The 25,260-nt window shown below is 43.0% G+C and overlaps 1 protein-coding gene across 2 annotated transcripts in view; it reads left to right on the top strand.

The window, feature by feature from the left end:
• lsp1a (lymphocyte specific protein 1 a) overlaps window positions 1-25,260 on the top strand; it is a 38,000-nt gene that overhangs the window by 598 nt on the left and 12,142 nt on the right. Inside the window, exons 2-6 of one of the 2 annotated variants that reach the window (XM_034079317.2) lie at window positions 11,835-11,981; window positions 17,677-18,079; window positions 20,156-20,292; window positions 20,980-21,115; window positions 24,226-24,269. In XM_034079317.2, the coding sequence (XP_033935208.1) occupies window positions 11,835-11,981; window positions 17,677-18,079; window positions 20,156-20,292; window positions 20,980-21,115; window positions 24,226-24,269 (867 nt within the window). Of the gene's footprint in view, window positions 1-11,834; window positions 11,982-17,676; window positions 18,080-20,155; window positions 20,293-20,976; window positions 21,116-24,225; window positions 24,270-25,260 lie in introns of both variants that reach the window. The other variant, XM_034079316.2, reaches the window with a different exon arrangement.

Here is a 25,260-nt window from a genome sequence, read left to right as displayed (position 1 = left end):
ACTTCAGTCAGACGTCGTCTCTCTACGAACCGGTCTCCAGCTGCTGAACAACTCTTCATTGTCTTGTTTTAAACGCTTATCAAAGGGCCACTGATCGTTGTTGTTGTTGTTGTTGTTGTTGTTTATCCTGCTTACTGTTTGTTCCTTTTGTTCTGAAGTGACTTATCTTCTTAAATCTGGAAAACCAGTAGACGTTTATGAACTCGGCACGAAGACGCCAGACGGGAGAATAACCTCTCAGCCCAGACTTCAATCTGACCGCTTTGTGTCTCGTTAGTTTCACTTCATCGTCTCGTTTGTGCATAAGAACACAAACGCGTGTCTCTTGATATGTAACCAATATCTTGAGACCGAACTGTAGAGACAAGTCCTTTCTGTTCGAGCACTTCTTCAGATGTTGGTGGAAACGTCAGAACAAAGATCCTGATGGACGACAGCTTGTTTCGAACACGATACGATTGGGTTCGATGTTGGTGGAACGCATTCTGCTTTGTTCGTCTCTGACACACAGAGAAGCGCAGGTTAATATTTAAACGCACACACACTTTGGACACACACTTTGGACACACACTTTGGACACACACTCTCCCCTCAGGAGGACACACACTCTGTTGTGTTCTACGAGCCAACGGAGACATCGTGTTTTCAAGCGAGTTTTTACAACAAAATCTGGTGGAAACAACAAAACACTTCGTCTGTCTCTCTGTGTGTGTGTGTGTGTGTGTGTGTGTGTGTGTGTGTGTGTGTGTGTGTGTGCGTGCGTGCGTGCGTGCGTGTGTGTGTGTGTGTGAGTGAGTGACTGTCTGTCTGTCTCTGTGTGTGTGTGTGTGTGTGTGTGTGTGTGTGTGTGTGTGTGTGTGTGTCTCTGTCTGTCTGTGTGTGTGTGTGTGTGTGTGTGTGTGTGTGTGTGTGTGTGTGTGTGTGTGTGTGTGTGTGTGTGTGTGTGTGTGTGTGTGTGTGTGTGTGTGTGTGTGTGTGTGTCTAAATGGGAACAATGGGATTATGGGGAGGGTTTTGGGTCAAGCTGGGTTTTGGGGGGGATTTGTGTTTTTTTCTGTATCGTCTTACCTTCCCTCACAACAACAACAACAACAACAACAACAACAGAAGATGCACCGTCTGTTCCCAGATCTTTTTGGAGATGGATTTGAGGTAGAATGAGCTCAAAGTAAACAGTGTGTCCGGAGGCAGTTTTCTCAGAGAGGGGAAGTGGTGTCGGAGGTCAAGGGTCACCGGAGTCAAGCCTTTGTTTTCTGGGTGGCGACGCGCCCTCTGGTGTTTCTCCATCCTGTGGTTGCCCAGGAGACGAGAGGGCTCTGAGTCCGTCTCCTCCTCCTCAGGGTGGAACTACAGTGAAGACCTCTCTGTGCTCCTATTGGTCCTTCAACCGGTGGGCTTCAGTTTGTCGCACTCAGAGGTCGGAAGTAACTAAGTACATACTTTTTCAATGTTATGCTACTTCTACTCATTACGTCACTCGTTAGACGCTTATATCCAAAGCGACTCACACACTCAGCTCTGTGGACAATCCCCCCAGGAGCACTTTGAAGTGTCTCAGGGACACAGCGACATGCTGACTGCAGTGGGGTTTGAACCTGTCCCCCTGATTCGAAGTCCAGCACACTACCCACTGAGCCACAGCCTCCCTACTCGACTACAGAAATGCTGTAGTTGTACTCCACTACATGTATTTAATACCTTTGGTTTGGACCAATCTGCACAACGAATACTTTTACTGTGGCTACTTCAACTATATTTTGATGAGAATACTTTTCTACTTTCACTTGAGGAACATTTTGAATGCAGAACTTTTACTGTGACAGAGTATTCCTACACTCTGGTACTTCTACTTTTACTCAAGTACAAGATCTGAGTACTTCTACTTTTACTCAAGTACAAGATCTGAGTACTTCTACTTTACTCAAGTACAAGACCTGAGTACTTCTACTTTACTCAAGTACAAGAACTGAGTACTTCTACTTTTACTCAAGTAAAAGATCTGAGTACTTTCACTCAAGTACAAGATCTGAGTACTTCCACTTTTACTCAAGTACAATATCTGAGTACTTCTACTTTCACTCAAGTACAAGATCTGAGTACTTTTACTCAAGTACAAGATCTGAGTACTTCTACTTTTACTCAAGTACAATATCTGAGTACTTCTACTTTTACTCAAGAACAAGATCTGAGTACTTCTACTTTTACTCAAGTACAAGATCTGAGTACTTCCACTTTTACTCAAGTACAATATCTGAGTACTTCTACTTTTACTCAAGAACAAGATCTGAGTACTTCTACTTTTACTCAAGTACAAGATCTGAGTACTTTTACTCAAGTACAATATCTGAGTACTTCTACTTTTACTCAAGTACAATATCTGAGTACTTCTACTTTTACTCAAGTACAAGATCTGAGTACTTCCACTTTTACTCAAGAACAAGATCTGAGTGCTTCTACTTTTACTCAAGAACAAGATCTGAGTACTTCTACTTTTACTCAAGTACAAGATCTGAGTACTTCTACTTTTACTCAAGTACAAGATCTGAGTACTTCTACTTTTACTCAAGAACAAGATCTGAGTACTTCTACTTTTACTCAAGAACAAGACCTGAGTACTTCTACTTTTACTCAAGAACAAGACCTGAGTACTTCTACTTTTACTCAAGAACAAGATCTGAGTACTTCTACTTTTACTCAAGTACAAGATCTGAGTACTTCTACTTTTACTCAAGTACAAGACCTGAGTACTTCTACTTTTACACAAGTACAAGATCTGAGTACTTCTACTTTTACTCAAGTACCAGCCCTGGTTGTACTCGGTCTTCGGGTCAGGGCGTCTGGCCATCCTCAGAGTTCTCTTATTAGAGAAAGAACCACTCGATCGTGTTCTCTTCATTAAAACAAGTTGACGAGACAATCCTCCAAGCTATCACTCGCTTGACAAACGATGGGAAATGTCAATTTCTACAACGAATTAAAAAAGCTCAATCGGTGAATCGTATAAACTTGACGTATTTAAGACATTAAGACGTGACCCAGTCATCGGGGATCAAGCAGACGTCTGACGAGCGTGTGAATCGTTGTAAAGGTACATTGAAAACCAGAACATCTTCTCTCAGCGTGTCCTGGTGATTCTCCAAGTTTCCCAACATGCTTTCCCCAAACCCCGATGTGTGCGAGTCGTAATCCTCCCGTCAGTGGCGGTGTTGTAATCGTGGCGCTCCGTGTGAAGCTCTGAGTCACCGAGAGCAGAGGGTTTTGGTGCAACAGATACCAGCTGGGATTCAGTCTGGAGCTGACATCACTCCGAAAGCTGGAGCCAACAGATATACATCTCACATCAACTGTTTGACATCCTGCATCCGTCAGACGATGACTCACTTCCAGGCAGAGCTGCAGGGTTTCTCCCGTCACCGTTTTATTTATTGGTTAACGGAACAGAACTTGTAAATATATAGAGAGCCAAAGGAATGAGTCGTAAACATGAGAATGAGTCAGGGTTTTAGCACTTCCTGTCCCCTTGACTGGAGGTTTTTGTTAACATGCTTGTGGTTGTTAGCCTGAAACAGGTCAGTGGTAACACACGCTGAAGAGATGTTGATTCTAGGAGGTAAATACTCCAACGTCTGATTTAAAAACGGCAGTTGCTAACAAATGTCCAAATGAGACGACTAAACGTCATCACGCCCAACATTAGCCATTAGCGGTGGAGACGTGAAGTCATGTGACCGTGCTGTAGTTCCTTTATAGCCCAACATTAGCCACCTTTAGCTTAGCGTGGTGACAGGAAGTCATGTGACCGTGCTGTAGTTCCTTTATAGCCCAACATTAGCCACCTTTAGCTTAGCGGTGGTGACGTGAAGTCATGTGACCGTGCTGTAGTTCCTTTATAGCCCAACATTAGCCACCTTTAGCTTAGCGGTGGTGACGTGAAGTCATGTGACCGTGCTGTAGTTCCTTTATAGCCCAACATTAGCCTCCTTTAGCTTAGCGGTGGTGACGTGAAGTCATGTGACCGTGCTGCAGTTCCTTTATAGCCCAACATTAGCCTCCTTTAGCTTAGTGGTGGTGACGTGAAGTCATGTGACCGTGCTGCAGTTCCTTTATAGCCCAACATTAGCCTCCTTTAGCTTAGCGGTGGTGACGTGAAGTCATGTGACCGTGCTGTAGTTCCTTTATAGCAACATTAGCCACCTTTAGCTTAGCGGTGGGGACGTGAAGTCATGTGACCGTGCTGTAATTCCTTTATAGCCCAGCATTAGCCTCCTTTAGCTTAGCGGTGGTGACGTGAAGTCATGTGACCGTGCTGTAATTCCTTTATAGCCCAACATTAGCCACCTTTAGCTTAGCGGTGGTGACGTGAAGTCATGTGACCGTGCTGTTGTTCCTTTATAGCCCAACATTAGCCACCTTTAGCTTAGCGGTGGTGACGTGAAGTCATGACTCAACATATCCACGGATAGAAGATGAGCAGAACCATATATACAGTTGATTTAATGTGACACAAATAATACAGAATAGCCAAAAATACACCAACACAACACATCACTGCACCAGCCAATACTGAGGAGTATCTGCTCTTACAGATATGCCTCTTGGAAACAGGAAGCCCCACTCTGTTTACTTTCCCTTGTCCTTTAATGCAGATGACCTGCAGGGGGGGGGGGGGGGGAGTTCAACAACCCCATCACTCACTAGCCAACTCCACCCCCTCCAGCCCAAAAACATTCCTCAGCCTCTTATCTCCCCGTATCGTAAACAGCAAGGACTCCCCCATGTGGGGAGGGGGTTTCGGGGGTCAGAGGTCAGCGCTGTGTTTTGAAGCAGGTCTGCCTCCTGGATGACATCAGAGTCAGAGAGATGATCAGAAACAGACGAGCAGCGCCACACAAAAAACAACATGTTGATCAGAAACTGCCTCATGGGAAATATATGTGGAAATATGAGGAATATAAATCAAATAAAATCAAGTTTTATTTATATAGCACATTTATAAACGATGTTTGGTGGAGCCAAAGTGCTGTACATATAATAAAAATAGCCTACAGTAGAGACACTTTACAGCAAATACAACAGCACAGACCCTCTGTCCTTAGACCCTCTGTCCTTAGACCCTCTGTCCTTAGACCCTCTGTCCTTAGACCCTCTGTCCTTAGACCCTCTGTCCTTAGACCCTCTGTCCTCAGACCCTCTGTCCTTAGACCCTCTGTCCTTAGACCCTCTGTCCTTAGACCCTCTGTCCTTAGACCCTCTGTCCTTAGACCCTCTGTCCTCAGACCCTCTGTCCTTAGACCCTCTGTCCTTAGACCCTCTGTCCTCAGACCCTCTGTCCTTAGACCTTCTGTCCTTAGACCTTCTGTCCTTAGACCCTCTATCCTTAGACCCTCTGTCCTTAGACCCTCTGTCCTCAGACCCTCTGTCCTCAGACCCTCTGTCCTTAGACCCTCTGTCCTTAGACCCTCTATCCTTAGACCCTCTGTCCTTAGACCCTCTGTCCTTAGACCCTCTGTCCTCAGACCCTCTGTCCTTAGACCTTCTGTCCTTAGACCTTCTGTCCTTAGACCCTCTGTCCTTAGACCCTCTGTCCTTAGACCCTCACATCGTACAAGGAAAAACTTCCAGAGAAACCCCACAGTTTAAAGGAACATGGGAGAAACCTCAGGGAGAGCAACAGAGGAGGGATCCCTCTCCCAGGACGGACAGACGTGCAATAGATGCCGTGTGTAAATCCAAGAGATAATACATTTTACAGCATAGAGACCGAATGTTAGGAAATGCATGTGTCTGGAATGAGAAGATGAATCCACGAGGATGTCAGCTACAATCCTGTGGAAGCCATCAGGGCTCAATTCAACCTGGAACCTCTCTCATACAATAATACAATACAAATGGTGCGTGCGTGCGTGTGTGTGTGTGTGTGTGTGTGTGTGTGTGTGTGTGTGTGTGTGTGTGTGTGTGTGTGTGTGTGTGTGTGTGTGTGTGTGTGTGTGTGTGTGTGTGTGGTCGTTGGAGCTATGTGCATCTCAAGGCATATGCTCGAACGGGAGCTGCCTGGACGCTGCAATCATGTTGCGCACTATCCGAGCTGAGTGTGCTGACTTCTCGTACAACGTCCCGCTGTCTGCTTCCTGCATCAAGTCAAGTGCACTGCGCAGTTGTGGCAAAATGTCGCTCCTCTGTTTTCATTTAAACAGCTCCTTATATCCGTTAGCGCAGCTAGCTAGCACCAGATGCTAACAACAACAACAATGCACGTAAGGTCTCTCTCTCGCTCGCTCGGGCCACACACACACACACACACACACACCCACACACACACCCTCCCGGTCCTCCCGATGGCCAGTCGGTGCCTGCCGGTGAGCGTGGAAGTGTGGTCTGCCACAAGCGGGCAGCAGGAGCGAGGCTGTCAGTATCAGCTTGTAGACGGTATTTTAAACTCGATGCGCTTTGAAACTACGGGGCGGCCGAGGACAAAAAATACACATGCGTTAATCGCGTTAAAATAATTAGTGGCGTTCATTTTTTTTTGCGTTAGTGCGTTATTACCGCGTTAACTTGACAGCCCTAGTATATATATATATAAAATGGTGGGTATTTGGATTCTCTGATGAAGTGAAAGCACTAATTAGTAAAAGTTCTGCATTAAAAAACGTACTTTAAAGCAAGTATTATCAGCAGTGTTGTTAAAGTACTGAGTAAAATGATTACAGAATATTAATCTGTCAAAATGTTTCATGCATTAATGTCAGAAAATGCTTAATCTTTTAGATTTCCCAGGTAAAAAGCTAGGAAATACAGCAACAGCACGGTCACATGACGTCACGTCAGCACTGACTGATTTCTGTTTTTTATGAATCATTCCTCCACCTCTCTCGAACCTGTGATGTCGAAATGACAGAAGCCGTGTGAATACAATTAATTCTAACCGCAGGTTGATCTCCTTGCTCTTAACTCATCCGCTGACTTTGACTTTCCTGGGAAGTGTCTTTATCTTTTTGTCCTTTGTTTGTGTAAGAGTGATTTAGTCCTGACTTGTCTCGACAATGACTTCATCTCACAAACGTCCTCGTCTGTCCCGCGGCTGAAAGCGAGCCGTGTTATTAGTCAGCCGAGTCATCCCTGCGCTGACAGCATGAGTGTTGACTAAAGAGCCGCTAATACTTTTACCCTCCTTTACGGCGAATACTCTTTCACTCTCGTTCCGGGAGACGTCTCCGGACAATAAAGTAAAATCCCAGACGAGTGCAGACAGGTACAGGGAAACAATATGCGGCTTGTGTTGCAGGTGCTGCAGCTTTTATGTGGTGTGTGTGTCATGTTGCACTGAACACAGCTTTAATTAGTACAGTCTTTGTGGTCACGAAATCTGCTAGCAACCAGCTCTGTCTCCAAAACACTGAAAGACTGTTTTGTGACAAAGAAAAAGTCTTGATGTTTGGGGTTATCATTCATCATCATGTTGGCACGATAAGGTTGGAAATATGAGTCCTGCTAGCCTAGTTAGCACAAAGAAAGGAAGGAGAGCTGTTCGCTTAGCTTTTCACAAAGACTGCAAACAGAGGAAAACTGCAAACCTAGCTTAGCACAAATACTTGAAACCTATATGTTAACATAATGGAAACAGAGGGAAACTGCTAGCCTAGCTTAGCACGAATACAGTAAACACAGGACAACTGCTAGCTTAAATTAGAACAAAGACAGCAAACAGAGGGAAACAGCTAGCTTAGCTTAGCACAAGGACAGGAAGGAAGGCTGGTAGCTTAGCTTAGCACAAAGACTGTAAACAGAGGAAAACTGCAAACCTCGCTTAGCACAAATACTTGAAACCTATATATTAACATAATGGAAAGAAACAGAGGGAAACTGTTAGCCTAGCTTAGCACAAATACAGTAAATACAGGACAACTGCTAGCCTAAATTAGAACAAAGACAGCAAACAGAGGGAAACAGCTAGCTTAGCTTAGCACAAGGACAGGAAGGCTGCTAGCTTAGCTTAGCACAAAGACTGTAAACAGAGGGAAACAGCTAGCCTAGCTTAGCACAAAGACAGGAAACTGCTAGTCTATATTAACACAAGAATGGAAACGGAGGGAAACTGCCTTGCTTAGCACAAACACTAGAAACCCACTTAAACTGCTAGCGTAGCTTAGCACAAAGCCTGCAAACAGAGGGAAACTGCAAACCTAGCTTAGCACAAAGACTGGAAACTGCTAGCCCATATTAACAGAAGTGAAACTGAGGGAAACTGCTAGCCTTGGTTAGAACAAACACTAGTAACCCAGTTAAACTGCTAGCCTAGCTTAGCACGAAGACTCAAAGTAAAGGGAAACTGCTAGCTTAGCATCCACCAATAGAGAAAACACATTTAAATTGCTGTTAGTATGCCTGATTTTTTGTTTATAACATCAACATATACACCAACAATCACCTTAGTGTTACAGTCCTTTCATCACTTCTTATTACTTTCCCATTTTCTCAACACTTCTCTGGTCTCTTGGCTCAGGTTTGAACCTCGTGACCTCTGGAGCTCAAGGACACTTCGCCAGCCTGTAATCTGAGGCGTGCTGCTGGAGTTTCAGTTTTCACAGAGAAACAACACAAAGCTGCAGGAAGAGAACGCGTTTCCTACAGGTTGTCTTAATGTGTAACGTTCACTAACAGAGTCCAGACCTAAGAGATGAGTCTGGAAGTGAAACAGAAAGATTCAGTGTTGATGAAACACAGGAAGTAAATCTGCCGGTAATCCCGGTAGGCCTCTCTCAGTTGAGGATTTAGTGTGAGTCAGATGTTTGAGAATCCCACAGGCTGATTACTGAAAAGAGACGTAATGAGAGATTTGTTCAAACAGCTTTTAAACACCCAAACCAACAAGAGACGTTTTTATCCCAAGAAACTCCACTGTCAACGCTCCCACAGGAACATATTTATAAATCTAAAGTAGCTTATACATTTTGCTTAAAAGTTTCCCTTAACCTTTTCATATTAAGCGACAAAGTGGTGACGAAGTAAGTTGGTAAAATGTTGTCTTTTATTTTGAAGTCAGCTGTTTCTGGCACTGTAACCGAAAGCTGTTCTTTTTTAATTCAGTTGTCTGACTTTGGGACAGGGACTTTTATTTTGAAATTCAGTTGTCTCTTTCTCTGTGACCATAACCTTTTGTTTTGAAGTGCAGCTGTCTCTGACTTTGGGGATCAGAAACTTTTACTTTGAAAGTCAGCTTTTTATGACACTGTAATTGTAAGCTTTTCTTTTGAAATTCAATTGTCTCTGACACTATGACAGATGTACTATTGTTTTCAAGTCAGCTGTTTCTCGCACTGTAAACATAATTGTTTTAAATGCAAGTCTGTGACACTGTAATGGGAGGCTTCTATTTTGAAAGTCAGTTGTCTGTGACCATAGACTGTATTAATTATAGTCTGTTTCACTACGACCATAAGCTTTTATTATGAAAGTCAACTGTGTCTTACTCTGTACCCCTATGCTTTTAATTAAAACAATCCGATCACTCACACTTTGACCTTTATTTTGAAAGTCTTCTGTTTTTGACCCTGCACTCGCTGCCTCTCTGCGGCTTCCAGCCTCCATCAGTGAGTTTCTGACCGACACACAGCTGTTCCCCGGCCTCTCACCTCCTCTCACGTCCTCTCACCTCCTCCCCATCATTTCCTCTGCATTTGTCTCTCCGTCCGCCTACAGGAAGGACAAAGAGACAAATGGAGGACGAGGAGGAAGTGTTAAGCGTAGATATTTCCAGAAACAGAGCTCTCTTTATCGCCACGCAGATCAGATTATTATCGAGAGATTTCAACAGCTTGCGTATTTTTCCAGAGGTTAAAAAGGTGATTTAATTGAGTGGGCTGTCAGCTTGTTGAAAGACAAAATAAATGTTGTTGTTTTCTGTTCTTTGGTGGGAGCGTAAACAACTTTAGAGCAAATAAAGTACACATATGTTGGCTACATTTGGCTTATTTAACTCAACAGGGATATGCTTGTTAAGACGTCAAGGTTTAAAGTTCTAAAGCAGGGGTGTCAAACTCAAGGCCCGGGGGCCAAATCCGGCCCGCGACTTCATTTTCTGTGGCCCCGCAAGAGCTTGCAAAGAAAACAATACGTTTATTAAACGGTTACATGCCGATTTACAGAAGCACGTTGCCCATAAACTACATGTCCCACAATACATCTCGTTTTGTGCCATGTGCACTGAAGAGACTTGCAATGATTTGCTCTGAACTTCTGCTTTCAGACGTAGTTCATTACTAAGTTATTACCCTATCCGATAATAATCCAATTCAGAGGCAATGATGTAATATAATACATTATTTTATATAATATATTTATATATTTGTATTTATATAGTCTTACAAGTTACAACCGGCCCTTTGAGTGCAACCATAATGCTGATGTGGCCCGCGATGAAATTGAGTTTGACACCCCGCGATGAAATTGAGTTTGACACCCCTGTTCTAAAAGGTGATATAAGTGAGATGTCTTCAAATCCAACAAGCTTTAAAGATCCAGACCCTTTTATGTTGGTCCCAACTCCTAAAGCAGGTTGGTATATGCCGTTAACTAAACAAAGAACACAAGCTTTAAAGTGAAACGCTGAGGAGTATTTACGCATGTGTGAGTGTTCATGGTCTACGGATAAATAAAGATTTAGAGTGTTTGTAATAAATACTGTGAGTGTGTGTCCGGCAGATAAACACTCCTCAGATGTTCCTCCACCTCACACACACTCTGTCAGAGAGAGGGTCAGTGTGCCGTGAGATTCAAACGGTTCTCCTTTAGACTTTTGCTGCCTCCAAACAATAAAAGCACTCGCTGGTAAAGAGGCCTATTATGCTCTGGGGTTCCCTTTCCTTTACTTTGATACATCAGCAGGAGAGGACTCTTTAAAGTAGAGACACTACATACTGATATACACCAGAACATCAGCAGGAGAGGACTCTTTAAAGTAGAGACACTACATACTGATATACACCAGAATATCAGCAGGAGAGGACTCTTTAAAGTAGAGACACTACATACTGATATACACCAGAACATCAGCAGGAGAGGACTCTTTAAAGTAGAGACACTACATACTGATATACACCAGAACATCAGCAGGAGAGGACTCTTTAAAGTAGAGACACTACATACTGATATACACCAGAATATCAGCAGGAGAGGACTCTTTAAAGTAGAGACACTACATACTGATATACACCAGAACATCAGCAGGAGAGGACTCTTTAAAGTAGAGACACTACATACTGATATACACCTGAACATCAGCAGGAGAGGACTCTTTAAAATAGAGACACTACATACTGATATACACCAGAACATCAGCAGGAGAGGACTCTTTAAAGTAGAGACACTACATACTGATATACACCTGAACATCAGCAGGATAGGACTCTTTAAAGTAGAGACACTACATACTGATATACACCTGAACATCAGCAGGAGAGGACTCTTTAAAGTAGAGACACTACATACTGATATACACCTGAACATCAGCAGGAGAGGACTCTTTAAAGTAGAGACACTACACACTGATATACACCTGAACATCAGCAGGAGAGGACTCTTTAAAGTAGAGACACTACATACTGATATACACCTGAACATCAGCAGGAGAGGACTTTTTAAAGTAGAGACACTACATACTGATACACACCTGAACATCAGCACCCCTTCAATGTTTCTGTACGTTTTTTGGAATTTAAGAAAGCTAGGAAACAGCATTTTGAAGACATAATTATTATTTTGTAAAGAAAGCATTGCATATGTTGGATTATTATTATTATCACCTTAATAACAATACGTGTTTTCTCCCTCTTCAGGCTGACGGCTCAGAGGAGTGTTGAGGACGCTGAGGAACTGGAGAGGGAGCGTCGCCGCAGAGCGAGGGAATCGTACTGCTGGACGGACGGAGGATCGATGCCCGGAGAAACATCGCCGGAGGACGGGATGCCGGCAGAGGAGAGCATGTAAGAACTAGAAAATGCATTTCCTGCAGAAAATGCATTTCCTGCAGAAAATGCGTGCGAATGCTGTAAACTGTGAACATTTATGGCTGAATTTAGCTGAAAATGCAGAAAAAGCTGAATGTGTTATTAGCTGAATGGTAGCTGCTTTTAGCAAAAAAAAATGCAGAAAAAGCTTAATATTTAAAAGAAAAGGTTTCAAAAAGGTATAAACAACAACATGTATAGCCTTGATGTCCTGAAATAGCTGAATAATGTAATAGTTGAATATTTTCTGCAGCTGAAAATAGGCTGAAGGAGTTAAATATCAGATATAAGTAGCAGTGAATGAATTTGTATTAAGATGAGAAAAGAATGTAAAAAGGCTTGGGAAAGCAGAAGAATATTTGAACTGCAAACTTTTGAACTAACTTGATGGTGAATGATCTGTCGCCATGGCAACGACATTTGATGACATCCCATAATACTCTTAGATGCGTTGATGGCTGCATTGTTACCAAACCTGTGAAGTTTTGGGCCATTTCGAGTATTTTCACTGAAGTTCTGAGAAAACCGTGTTTCATGGTGAGCATTGTGTTGCCATGGCAACGACATTTGAAGAAATCTCAAAACTGTCCTGGAGATGTCTTCACGGCTGGACTGTTAGCACACATGTGAAGTTTGAGCACTCTTTGAACATTTGCATAAGAGTTATAGTGACATTATATTTTATGGCGAGGGATGCGTTTCCATGGAAACGGCATATGGTGAGATCTCAGATTTGTCGTAGAGCTGTTGAGGCATGGACCGGTGATATACAAGTGAAGATTGGGAGACGATTGGACAGTGTCGATTGGATTTACAGCCTCATCGTGTTTCATGGTGAGTGGTCTGTCGCCATGGCAACGACATTTTATGACACCCCATACTACGCTTAGATGCGTTGATGGCTGCATCGTTATCAAACCTGTGAAGTTCTGGGCTGTTTGGAGTATTTTCACTGAAGCTATGAGAAAACCGTGTTTCAAGGCGAGCATTGTGTTGCCATGGCAACGGCATTTGAAGAAATCTCAAAACTGTCCGGAATCGTCTTCACGGCTGGACTGTTGGCACCCTGCTCTCTGGAGTCTGCTACCTGGAGTCTGCTCTCTGGAGTCTGCTATCTGGAGTCTGCTCTCTGGAGTCTGCTACCTGGAGTCTGCTACCTGGAGTCTGCTCTCTGGAGTCTGCTATCTGGAGTCTGCTCTCTGGAGTCTGCTACCTGGAGTCTGCTCTCTGGAGTCTGCTACCTGGAGTCTGCTATCTGGAGTCTGCTCTCTGGAGTCTGCTACCTGGAGTCTGCTGCTCTGAGCAGGTCAGCTGGAGTGATGACATCATCGTGTTCCATTGCACAGGTGTTTATAGTTGAGCTAACGAGGTGTCCAGAGATCACAGGTTTCCATTGTTCTGAATGAGAGATGAACCTCTTACATGTGAACGTTTTGTGGAAGAACCGTAACAGATATCTGTGAAATTTCAAAACGTGAAGCATGTCAACGAAGTTGAGTATCTGAAGTGTAATTTTTGTGTAGTTTCTGGTTAATAATGTGGCCTTTTTGGCAGTTTAACTAAAGGTGTGCGGCTGCTGCCGTGAGGAAATATCTGCCTGAAATTACAATGGGCTTCAATGGAGAAATGTTGAACGTTTTTGTCACTTCATGCCCTCAAGAGGCATTTTGTCTAATATTTTTTCTTATTTTATTTTTATTTTCCAACCTAGGAGAGGTTTTGCTACGTTTTCCATGAAAAAATATCTCGGAGGAGTGTAGGGTTTGGGAAGTATGGCAAGTTTAAAACATTTTTGGGGGAGAATTTTGAGCTGTCCTGCACTCTGTTTTGAGATCAGAGCACTCTAGAGTTAACGAACTGCTCCATCCACTCTAATGTAAACATCTGAAAAATGCCTCTCTAACAAGCTCCAAACTAAATTCAATATCTCAGAATGTTTAAAAGATATCAAAAGTAAAAGTCAAGTTTGAATAGCTGAAGGTCTTGTGGTCATTTGAAAGTTGGAATGAAGGGTCTGGCTGAAATTATGTGGAAGGAGATGCATTTGGCGCAAAGTGTAGGAAAACAGGATTTGAAGGCATCTCCCATTGACTTCAATGTTAAAAAAATTGTTTAAAAAGCTGAATATTTCAAAAAGTATGAAATATTTTTCAAAAAGTTGAAGGTTTCTTATCAATTGCTGAAAAGGCTGAATAGTTTAATATTTGAATGGTTTCTATAGCTGAAAGTAAGCTGAAGTTATGGAGAGCTAAAGTATTGGCTGATTTGAAGGCTCTTCCCATTGACTTCAATGTAAAGTGCTGCAGATGGCAAAAGTACACACATCCTTTACTCAAGTAGAAGTACAGATACTTGTGTTTAAAAATACTCTGGTAAAAGTAGAAGTGCTGACTAAACTTCTTTACTCAAGTAGAAAAATGTACTTAAGTACCGTAACAAAGTATTTGTACTCCACTAGTTCCCACCTCTGAGTGTCTGCACATGTTTGAATCAGGGTTTCAGGAAGTGTTTGCCATTCAGAAAGTGCAGATATGACATTAAGAAGTCGTTGGATTCCTCGTTCTTGTACTCATGTGAACGCAGGAAGTTATTGAGGGCTGAACATTTCTCACCCGCTCTCCTCGAGTCCAGCCACTTCCTGTACGAGCCGCTAACTGTCGCCGCGTGTTTTTCTACGGGCGATAACTGTGAGTTTAAGAGGTTTGTTCCCAGATGTGAAGCTTTAAATCTCGTCTGCGTTCATAAAACCAACGTTTCCATCGAGAGAAAGCACACACAGTTGCTCTCTCATTACACACCGCCGAGGAATGTTTAATACAGAGCGTCTCCAGGGGGAAACTACCACCGTGTTTCAGGGACTTTTTATTTTAATTACACCTCCGTCACATCTCAGCTGCAGCAGCCTGTCATTAAAGGTCTTTCTGCGGCGGTGACGTAATGCTGAGTTCAAATGACGCAAATGTTTGAAAACCTTAATAGTACTCAACTTTAAAGAGTCCTCTCCTGATGATGTTCAGGTGTATATCAGTATGTAGTGTCTCTACTTTAAAGAGTCCTCTCCTGCTGATGTGCAGGTGTATATCAGTATGTAGTGTCTCTACTTTAAAGAGTCCTCTCCTGCTGATGTTCAGGTGTATATCAGTATGTAGTGTCTCTACTTTAAAGAGTCCTCTCCTGCTGATGTTCAGGTGTATATCAGTATGTAGTGTCTCTACTTTAAAGAGTCCTCTCCTGCTGATGTTCAGGTGCATATCAGTATGTAGTGTCTCTACTTTAAAGAGTCCTCTCCTGCTGATGTTCAGGTGTATATCAGTATGTAGTGTCTCTACTTTAAAGAGTCCTCTCCTGCTGATGTTCAGGTGTATATCAGTATGTAGTGTCTCTACTTTAAAGAGTCCTCTCCTGCTGATGTTCAGGTGTATATCAGTATGTAGTGTCTCTACTTTAAAGAGTCCTCTCCTGCTGATGTTCAGGTGTATATCAGTATGTAGTGTCTCTACTTTAAAGAGTCCTCTCCTGCTGATGTTCAGGTGTATATCAGTATGTAGTGTCTCTACTTTAAAGAGTCCTCTCCTGCTGATGTTCAGGTGTATATCAGTATGTAGTGTCTCTACTTTAAAGAGTCCTCTCCTGCTGATGTTCAGGTGTATATCAGTATGTAGTGTCTCTACTTTAAAGAGTCCTCTCCTGCTGATGTTCAGGTATATATCAGTATGTAGTGCCTACGGCCTCTTTAAGACGCTCATATTCTGGATATCTGTGAATCTAAGTCAGATTTTAATTAGTCAAAAGCGCACTTTAATAAACTGGCTTTTATGTGAATCAGTTGCACATTAAGTTTTGTGAAGTTCTGATCTCTAAAGTTTTATTGTAGATGCCTCTGTGTTTTATTGAATATAAAACACGTTGTAAAACATTGTTTTCAAAAGGCGCTTCACACATAAAGTGTTTTATAATTGCAGACAGAATATTTCAGAAAACCTGTAGCTGAGAATCTGAGACGAGCAAAACAATTACAAACAGAGATGTGTGTGTGTGTGTGTGTGTGTGTGTACGCACCTGTAGAGTGTGTGCAGGTGTCCTCTCAGAAACACACTGCAGCTCGTTAAGGTTGATTAGCCGCTGAGAACCTCCCATCATGCACTGGGGCCTCTGCCGGCTTCTTAATCATCTTGGGAATGCCGAGTGAATTCCTTTCTGCTCCTGTGCTCAAAACACACACTTTCATTACTTCAACTCAGCGAGGAGAACGGGGGAGGGGCGGATGCTGAGAGGACTCTTTAAAGTAGACACTACATACTGATATACACCTGAACATCAGCTGGAGAGGACTCTTTAAAGTAGAGACACTACATAGGCCTACTGATATACACCTGAACACCAGCAGGAGAGGACTCTTTAAAGTAGGGACACTACATACTGATACGCACCTGAACATCAGCAGGAGAGGACTCTTTAAAGTAGAGACACTACATACTGATATACACCTGCACATCAACAGGAGAGGACTCTTTAAAGTAGAGACACTACATACTGATATACACTTGAAGATCAGCAGGAGAGAACTATTTAAAGTAGAGACACTACATACTGATATACACCTGAACATCAGCAGGAGAGGACTTTTTAAAGTAGAGACACTACACACTGATATACACCTGAACATCAGCAGGAGAGGACTCTTTAAAGTAGAGACACTACATACTGATATACACCTGAACATCAGCTGGAGAGGACTCTTTAAAGTAGAGACACTACATACTGATATACACCTGAACATCAGCAGGAGAGAACTCTTTAAAGTAGAGACACTACATACTGATATACACCTGAACATCAGCTGGAGAGGACTCTTTAAAGTAGAGACACTACATACTAATATACACCTGCACATCAGCAGGAGAGGACTCTTTAAAGTAGAGACACTACATACTGATATACACCTGAATCTCAGCAGGAGAGGACTCTTTAAAGTAGAGACACTACATACTGATATACACCTGAACATCAGCAGGAGAGGACTCTTTAAAGTAGAGACACTACATACTGATATACACCTGAATATCAGCTGGAGAGGACTCTTTAAAGTAGAGACACTACATACTGATATACACCTGAACATCAGCAGGAGAGGACTCTTTAAAGTAGAGACACTACATACTGATATACACCTGAACATCAGCAGGAGAGGACTCTTTAAAGTAGAGACACTACATACTGATATACACCTGAACATCAGCAGGAGAGGACTCTTTAAAGTAGAGACACTACATACTGATATACACCTGAACATTAACAGGAGAGGACTCTTTAAAGTAGAGACACTATATACTGATATACACCTGAACATCAACAGGAGAGGACTCTTTAAAGTAGAGACACTACATACTGATATACACCTGAACATTAGCTGGAGAGGACTCTTTAAAGTAGAGACACTACATACTGATATACACCTGAACATCAGCATGAGAGGACTCTTTAAAGTAGAGACACTACCTACTGCTATACACCTGGACATCAGCAGGAGAGGACTCTTTAAAGTAGAGACACTACATACTGATATACACCTGAACATCAGCAGGAGGACTCTTTAAAGTATAGACACTACACACTAATATACACCGGAACATGAGATTAATCCTTGCTCTTCTCTCGTCTCCTCCTTCAGGTACGATGGCGCCCTGAAGCCGAACAGCTCTCCGTCTCTGGAGGAGGACGAGGGCTTCAGTGATTGGACGCAGAGAAGAGAGAGGAGGAGGCAGCAACGCCTGCAGGAACTCAGCCAGGGAGGAGAGGAAGAGGAGGAAGAGGAGAACAGGAAGAACAAATCTGCAGCCGTGAAGTCCGTCCAGACCTCCGTCGCCTCCTCCAGCCGACTGCAGAGACAGGAGCACCACCACGAAGACGATGACGAAGAGGAAAGGGTGGACATGGAGAGGAGGAGGAAGCAAGAAGAGGAAGAGTTTCATCGAGCTGAGAGGATGAGGAGGGAGAAAGAGGAGGAAGAGGAGAAGAGGAAGAAGAAGGAGGTGACGATCAGGAGGAAGGCGGAGGTTAAACAGCCGAAAGAGGTAAGTTTTAATCCAGTGAAGACTCGTCTGAGTCGAGTCTCGAGTCATTCGAATGAAATCTGAGTCCTATAGAACAATTTAAAGATATAAGTCCAAGTGTAGCTCGAAGATCTGAGTCAGGTCCAAAGTCCTAACGGGTCTAAAGGGAAGTTATTTAGGTAATTTGAGAAAGAGTCCAGGTCTAAGTCATCAAAATAACTGAGGGTCATAAGGAACGATTCCATGGCACGTCGTCGGAGTCAGATTTAAATTGTAAGACTATGAAACTAGACCGAATCGCATTTCAAGATTTTTCAGACCATTTAATTTAACTTTGAGTCAAGTTTAAAGAATTCTATACTAAGTGTAACGGTGCGTTCACACCGGACGCTTTGAGGTTTTTGGGCGTGGCATGATTACATGTAAAGTCAATGCAAAGATAGATGGACGCGATTTCGCTTCGGCGGCGCGAATTACGCAATTGACACGATTGAAGGGGGCCGTGTCAATCTCGAGAGTTCCTTTTGTTTGATTGGGCCGTCAAATTCGTATGACACGATCTCGAGTTGGCCAATCAGCGGTGAGGGTCTCAGCCTGCCGTCACTGACGTGGAATCAGAAAACTAAAACATCAGCTGTTAGCCATTAGCTGTTAGCCGTTAGCCGTTAGCACACAGAGCTCACAGCTCCTCATATCTGGTCAGAAACTGGAGAAAGGTTAAACGTGTACAAACCACAGACTGCCTGTGTCAATGTGAATACAGTCGCTGCTTTATTTCTATCTGTATCATGTTGTTATGCGTTTGGATGGAGCAGCTACAACGTTAGCTTAGCCTGATCTTTCCGATCTCCATTCAGAAAACACACATTTTAAAGGTGTTTCGCCTGCCGTCTGTCTGCAGACTTGTCAAAGCATTAATTCATGGCTTTTAATAACCGGTATCAGCATTAGAGATGGGTGAGTCCTGATACATCCGGATCATTAACCCGGATCCTAGAAATGAGCTGGTCGTGACGAGTCTCCCCTCTCGATTAACCTCGAGTCCTTTGAGTCTGACACCTGGTGTGACGTACAAATTAAAACTATAAATTGCTTCACTCGCCTTATAACATGTACATTCACATTACAACGTACCCCAGTCCATCTGCCTACCCTTTAACAAGTAGCATAGCTTCCAGAAGTTATCGTTTGGCTCAGGGGACGCGGATCAGTGGAACTTCCTGCAGACTCGTGCGGACTCAGACTCAGAGCCGTAACCGTAGCAGATCCAGAGATCCAGGCAGACGCATCATGCACGAGTCAACAGCAGACTCAGATTCGCAAATCCTGACTCACTGAATCAAGGGAACTTCCTTCACTTCCTGCAGACTCGTGCGGACTCGGAGCCGTAACCGTAGCAGATCCAGAGATCCAGACTTGTCATGCACGAGCATAGCCGTGGGAACTGGGAAGTCATTTTACTTAGGGGGTGCGGACAAAAGTGGGGAGAGATTTCAACAACAGTAACATGACGTTTTTCAAATGTACACCATTCGTAGCCCCGCCTCCAGCACCCCTACGTCCCGCGGCTATTGTGCACGAGTCACCAGCAGACTCAGATTCGCCAAATCGCCAAATAACCCTTTTTTTATCAACATTTTTTATTAAAGCAAAAGACACTGTAGCGGAGGATAATGTAACGTTAGTGAAACTTTTCGGTTTCGCCGATAGGATTTCTACGCTCTTGGTGATGCTGACTCATATGACTCGTATGATCCGGATCTCTTCAATGCCTGACTCAGTAGACTCAGGGTCCGTAAAAGGATCCGGATTTGCCATCTCTAGTCAGTATGCAGTTATTCCGCCATCATTTTGAAACATGTTTTACAATTAAATCAAGTTGTTTGAATGACGTGAGGAAAGCTGACAGCCGCGATGAAACTCCAGCGATTCGAGCGATGTGAATATTCGCATCGCGTCCGGCGTGAAGGGATTCTGACTAATGCAACATAAATCAAAGTCTGATGGGCGACATGTCGGTTTCTCAGGTATGTTCCTGGTGACTTGCACGACATGTCCTTTCTGAAGTTTTTAATATGTTGAACTGTTCGTGTTCAGGTGGAGAAAAGAAAGGAAGTGAAGATCTCCTACACGTCCAAGGTGTTCCTGAACCAAGAGGCGAAACAGAGCAACGGAGACGCGACCAAAGAGGAAGTGACGACCATCAAGAACCAGAAGGCAAAGAGATCCACCAGGTGAGTGTACTGTGTTTTATTAATGACTGGAGGTAACGGCGAAATCACAACGGCTTTTGAACCAGAACAGCAGAAGATACGAGTATTTAGAAAGGAAGAATGTTTCCTTTAGTTTTTTGTATTTAACTTATTTAATATATAAATATACAACACTACTGTTAACGAAGCCATGATCTGAGGGCAGGAATACCGTGAACATAGTTTAACGTGACAGAGGAATACATACACACGTACACCGTCGGCTTTGCTTCAACCGGAAGTTATTGCGCATGTCCCTTTTATCACGGGAATACAGGAAGTGATTAGTATAAGAGTATTAAATAAACAAATTCATATATTACATTTCATAATTCAACACCTACAGAATATAATCATTTTTAGAAATAAACAAAAAACTATGAAAGATACATTTTCAACATCATTTTCTAATCTAACAAGATTATTTTATACATGTTTTATTGCATTACTCTTGTTCTATGCTTATTTTATTCCTATTATATTATTTTATCCTCTTCATTTCTGAATTCTTTATTTTTCTTGTTTTATTCTTATTTTATCTGTATTTAAAAGTTTGATTGATTCATTGATAAGTTTGTGTAATCCGTGTGAAACATATTCGTAAATATTCGACTTAACAAATGTTTTCTCACATGGTTTATAATTGTTTTTTTAATATATTTGCAGCAGCAGATCTGGAGAGGAGGTGGAGGCGGATCAGGAGCTGACGGAGCTGAAGATGAAGAGGGAGGAGAGGCGTAGAGTCCGTGAGGAAGAGGAGCGGCGCAGGGAGGAAGAGGAGCGTCAGAAGCTGGCCCACGAGGAGGTGAAGAAGACTCGTTTTGATGATGCTTTTTGTTCAAACAGATTTACGATAGATACTTCTTCTCTGACGGCTCCAGAGGGTCGTTGACGTCCACCTGGATCCACCTTCGTCTCATTTAGAGACACATGTTCACGCATCTGGACTACCTGTGTTGTAAATGTTATCTTTTCAATTTCTATTAGCATCTTCCAGAAGAGCTAAAGCAACATGTACGCGTGCGTCAACCATTGTTTAGCCAACATAATAGAAGCATAGTGTAATATGTCTCCCTGGTTGCTTCCAGGTCATTTCAATAACCTCTCTGGTGTTCATCGTCACAGTACTGTCGATGTCAGACTCTTAAAGAACCAAAGGAACTGAAGCATGCTGTGTGTCCGCCGCACTCTTTTCCAATGATAGCTAGCAATAGCTCAAAAAGTAGCGAAAGGTCACCGAAAGGTCACCAGATGACGTTGCAAATGTACTTCTATTCAAAGTTTTTAAAGTTTTACATCAAAAGTTTCAGCGTTCAGCAGCTAACGAGAAACAGACAGCTGGTGGAGACCCAACTGGAGCGAGAAGAGGGAGAATTAGCGTCTGTTTTAACCGTGCTCCACATGCCGCTCCGTCGTGCGGTGTCCAGGCTTCCGCTGTGGACACTCTTCAAACCGCAGCAACGTTTATTCCGTTCTGACCAACGGGAACCTGTACGGCTTCTTAAAGTTCAACGGGCCATTCTTAAAAGCTTGGGACATTATTAAGTTATGCAAAACCTCAAATACAAGTCAAAGGGAATCTAAAGACGTGTCATGTAGGAACGATCTACTAATGGCGACCTCCTTGGCAAAGATACATCATCTAGTGGTGGAGATGAAGTGATTCACGTAATAAGGGCTACAGTGTGACTGAGCAGTTGAGTTACACAACATGTTCGCACACGCCTCGTTCCCGATGCAAGTCAATGGGAACAATCCGTATCAGCTAGCGTCTTCCGTGTGGCGTTGGTGGGTGGGCTGTAATACAAACGCTCTGAGAGAAAGAGAGATGTGATGTGGCTCTTTGTCATGATGTCAACTGGGTAGGTTTTCAAATAAGCTGATGACTCTAGATCACAGCAAGTATCTGATTACGATAAGTTCCTCTGGAAGAAGGACTTTATCGTGTTGCATTCCAAAACAGAAGACTACTGCAGACGGATGTGAACAATCCCAGTGACATTTAACTGTGTGTGTGTGTGTGTGTGTGTGTGTGTGTGTGTGTGTGTGTGTGTGTGTGTGTGTGTGTGTGTGTGTGTGTGTGTGTGTGTGTGTGTGTGTGTGTGTGTGTGTGTGTGTGTGTGTGTGTGTGTGTGTGTGTGTGTGTGTGTGTGTGTGTGTGTGTGTGTGTGTGTGTGTGTGTGTGTGTGTGTGTGGTGTGTGTGTGTGTGTGTGTGTGTGGTCTAGCATTACTATACTTGTGGGGACCTACATCTGTTTACATAGTCACGTGTGGGGACTCGCCTCCCTTATGGGGACACATTGGAGGTCCCCATAAGGGGGATCATTAATTTTAGGGTGAAGACTTGGTTAGGTTTAGGATTAGGGTTAGGCATGTGTTGGTTATGGTTAAGGTTAGGGTAAGTCTCCAGGAAATGCATGTAAGTCAATGTAATGTCCCCTGAAGTGATGTATACATGGTATGTGTGTGTGTGTGTGTGTGTGTGTGTGTGTGTGTGTGTGTGTGTGTGTGTGTGTGTGTGTGTGTGTGTGTGTGTGTGTGTGTGTGTGTGTGTGTGTGTGTGTGTGTGTGTGTGTGTGTGTGTGTGTGTGTGTGTGTGTGTGTGTGTGTGTGTGTGTGTGTGTGTGTGTGTGTGTGTGTGTGTGTGTGTGTGTGTGTGTGTGTGTGTTGGATTGCAGCTGTGCTTTTAAATGCATTGTCAGCAAAGTCCTGCGAAATTACAGCTTTGAATCCGGTGTAAAAGTTAAATGTTGGGACTTTGTGTATTTTGACGACGCTGATGCAAATGTGAGCACGACACTGCATGTGTGTTCTGCACCGTTCTGATTTTAGCTTATTTAAATTTGAAAGACACACTCGCACCATGAGTTAAAATAAACGTTGCACAGCTAACCCAAACAGTGTAACCGACATGAAATGCTACTTTTATCAGTGGTTGAAACCAGAGATGTATACATGTATTTGTACAAGGGAGGATTTGTGTCTTTCCATTGTTGTTGAAGACGAGAAACACATGCATCCCCTCACCCACATCTTTAAATAGATACATCCGCTTAGTGTAGCTTTAGCAGCTGAGGGTGGAGACGACAGTACACACACCACACATTACAGACACTGTGCCTGAAAGGCCTCCGTTGGACTCCTTTGTCTACTTCCAGGACATAATGACATCACTATGTAACACTCGCACTCCTATTGGCTAGCGCTCCAACTCGTTGTGTGTGATGGCTAAGGGGCGGGACATCTCTAAGCTGTTGACAAATCATAACAGAGCCTACCAGCTAACCAATCAGAGCAGACTGGGCTCTGGTTTCCGACAGAGGGCGAACATGAGCACGTTATGGCTCCTTTAATATATCATGTGTTTTCAGTACTTAGTTAGAAAGTGTTGATTTACAGAACCCGTGTTTTCTTGCATTAATTAACTATGCAAATATTTAAGATTTAGTATTCATATTCAAGTCAACTTTATTGACAATCTTTCAGTTTGAGAGATCGAAATACTGTTTCCCAAAATCCAGAGGAATACAAAAATACAGATATATATATATGTTTGTACATAAACACAATCAACAGACGCATGTATCTTTACTTTCAGATTCAGATTTACGAAGCTAAAAGTGTGAGCGACTTGCTAGAGGAAAGTCAAAGAGGGAAATGAGAGCTGTTGGTGCGAAACACAAAAGGCAACAATGGGATAATAATCTGACAGCATGATGGATTTGATTGGCCGGAGAGCAGGCCAAGACGACATCGAAAGTACACGATGCTAATCAGACCCTGGTGACTCCAACAGCTTGATGAAGGCCAGCAGGCTCGGGCTCGGTTGTTGTTGGCGGTCCAAACTGTAATGAACTAATCCTGAATCAAGGCGACTGCGTGAAAACCTGACCTCCGACTTCTTCTTCTTCCAGATCACAGAGAGGACCGAGTCTCTGAGCCGCTCACTGAAGAAAAGGTGGGTTTCCTCATCAGAGAGAGGACACAAGTACATCCTTTACTCAAGTACAAGTACACACATCCTTTACTCAAGTAGAAGTACACACATCCTTTACTCAAGTACAAGTACACACATCCTTTACTCAAGTACAAGTACACACATCCTTTACTCAAGTACAAGTACACACATCCTTTACTCAACATGAGAGAAGTAGAAAGTACAGGTATTTTAGTTCAACATGAGAGAAGTAGAAAGTACAGGTATTTGAGTTCAACATGTAAGAAGTGGGTTAACAGTGTAAGAAATAAAAGTAAAAAGTCGTCAGAAAAATAAGTAGTTGAGTGAAGTACTGATACCAGAAACATGTACTTAAGTACAGAAACAAAGTATGTGTACTCCACTACCTCCCACCTCTGTTATCAGTGAAGGCGACCCCTGCACCTCCGTCCTCAGAAACAGAGTTACAGCTCAGTCCAGATGATCTTTGCTAAACTGCGGAGGCTCCAGACTGTTTGTCTGTGGGAGGCTTTGATTTAGAACACGAGGCATCAGGAGCAGGAACAGAGTGCAGGAAACCAGTTCCTCTTCCTCAAATCCTCTCAGTTAAATGATAAGATGGAATGTGTATCTGGCAATGAGGGAAAACATGTAAAGTTAGAAATCAGAATTTGTCCCAGAACCGAGGAAATGTACATTAATAAACAAAGGAGACAAAGGCAAAATAAAATGAGTAGAGTAAGGAGCAGCCTTATCAAATTAACTTAAAGGTCACCTGTCATTGCCTGTCTAGGCAATAGCATACGTCTCAAATATATAAAAAACATTTATATGAAGTGTTTTGATCAAAATACCAAACAGATCACCGTTCTAGCCACGCCTCATATCCCTCTATTTCACTTCCTGTTTCAAAAGTGCTGATTTAAAAGCTTTAAAATAAAAAAGGAGGGGTCTGAGCTCATGCGGGACCCGGCAGCTACTGTCTAAACTAAATGCTGCCGTGATGAAACGC

The sequence above is a fragment of the Pseudochaenichthys georgianus genome, unplaced genomic scaffold (genome assembly GCF_902827115.2).
Source record: "Pseudochaenichthys georgianus unplaced genomic scaffold, fPseGeo1.2 scaffold_586_arrow_ctg1, whole genome shotgun sequence".
Lineage (NCBI taxonomy): Eukaryota > Metazoa > Chordata > Actinopteri > Perciformes > Channichthyidae > Pseudochaenichthys > Pseudochaenichthys georgianus.
This window is presented reverse-complemented; position numbering and strand designations above follow the sequence as displayed.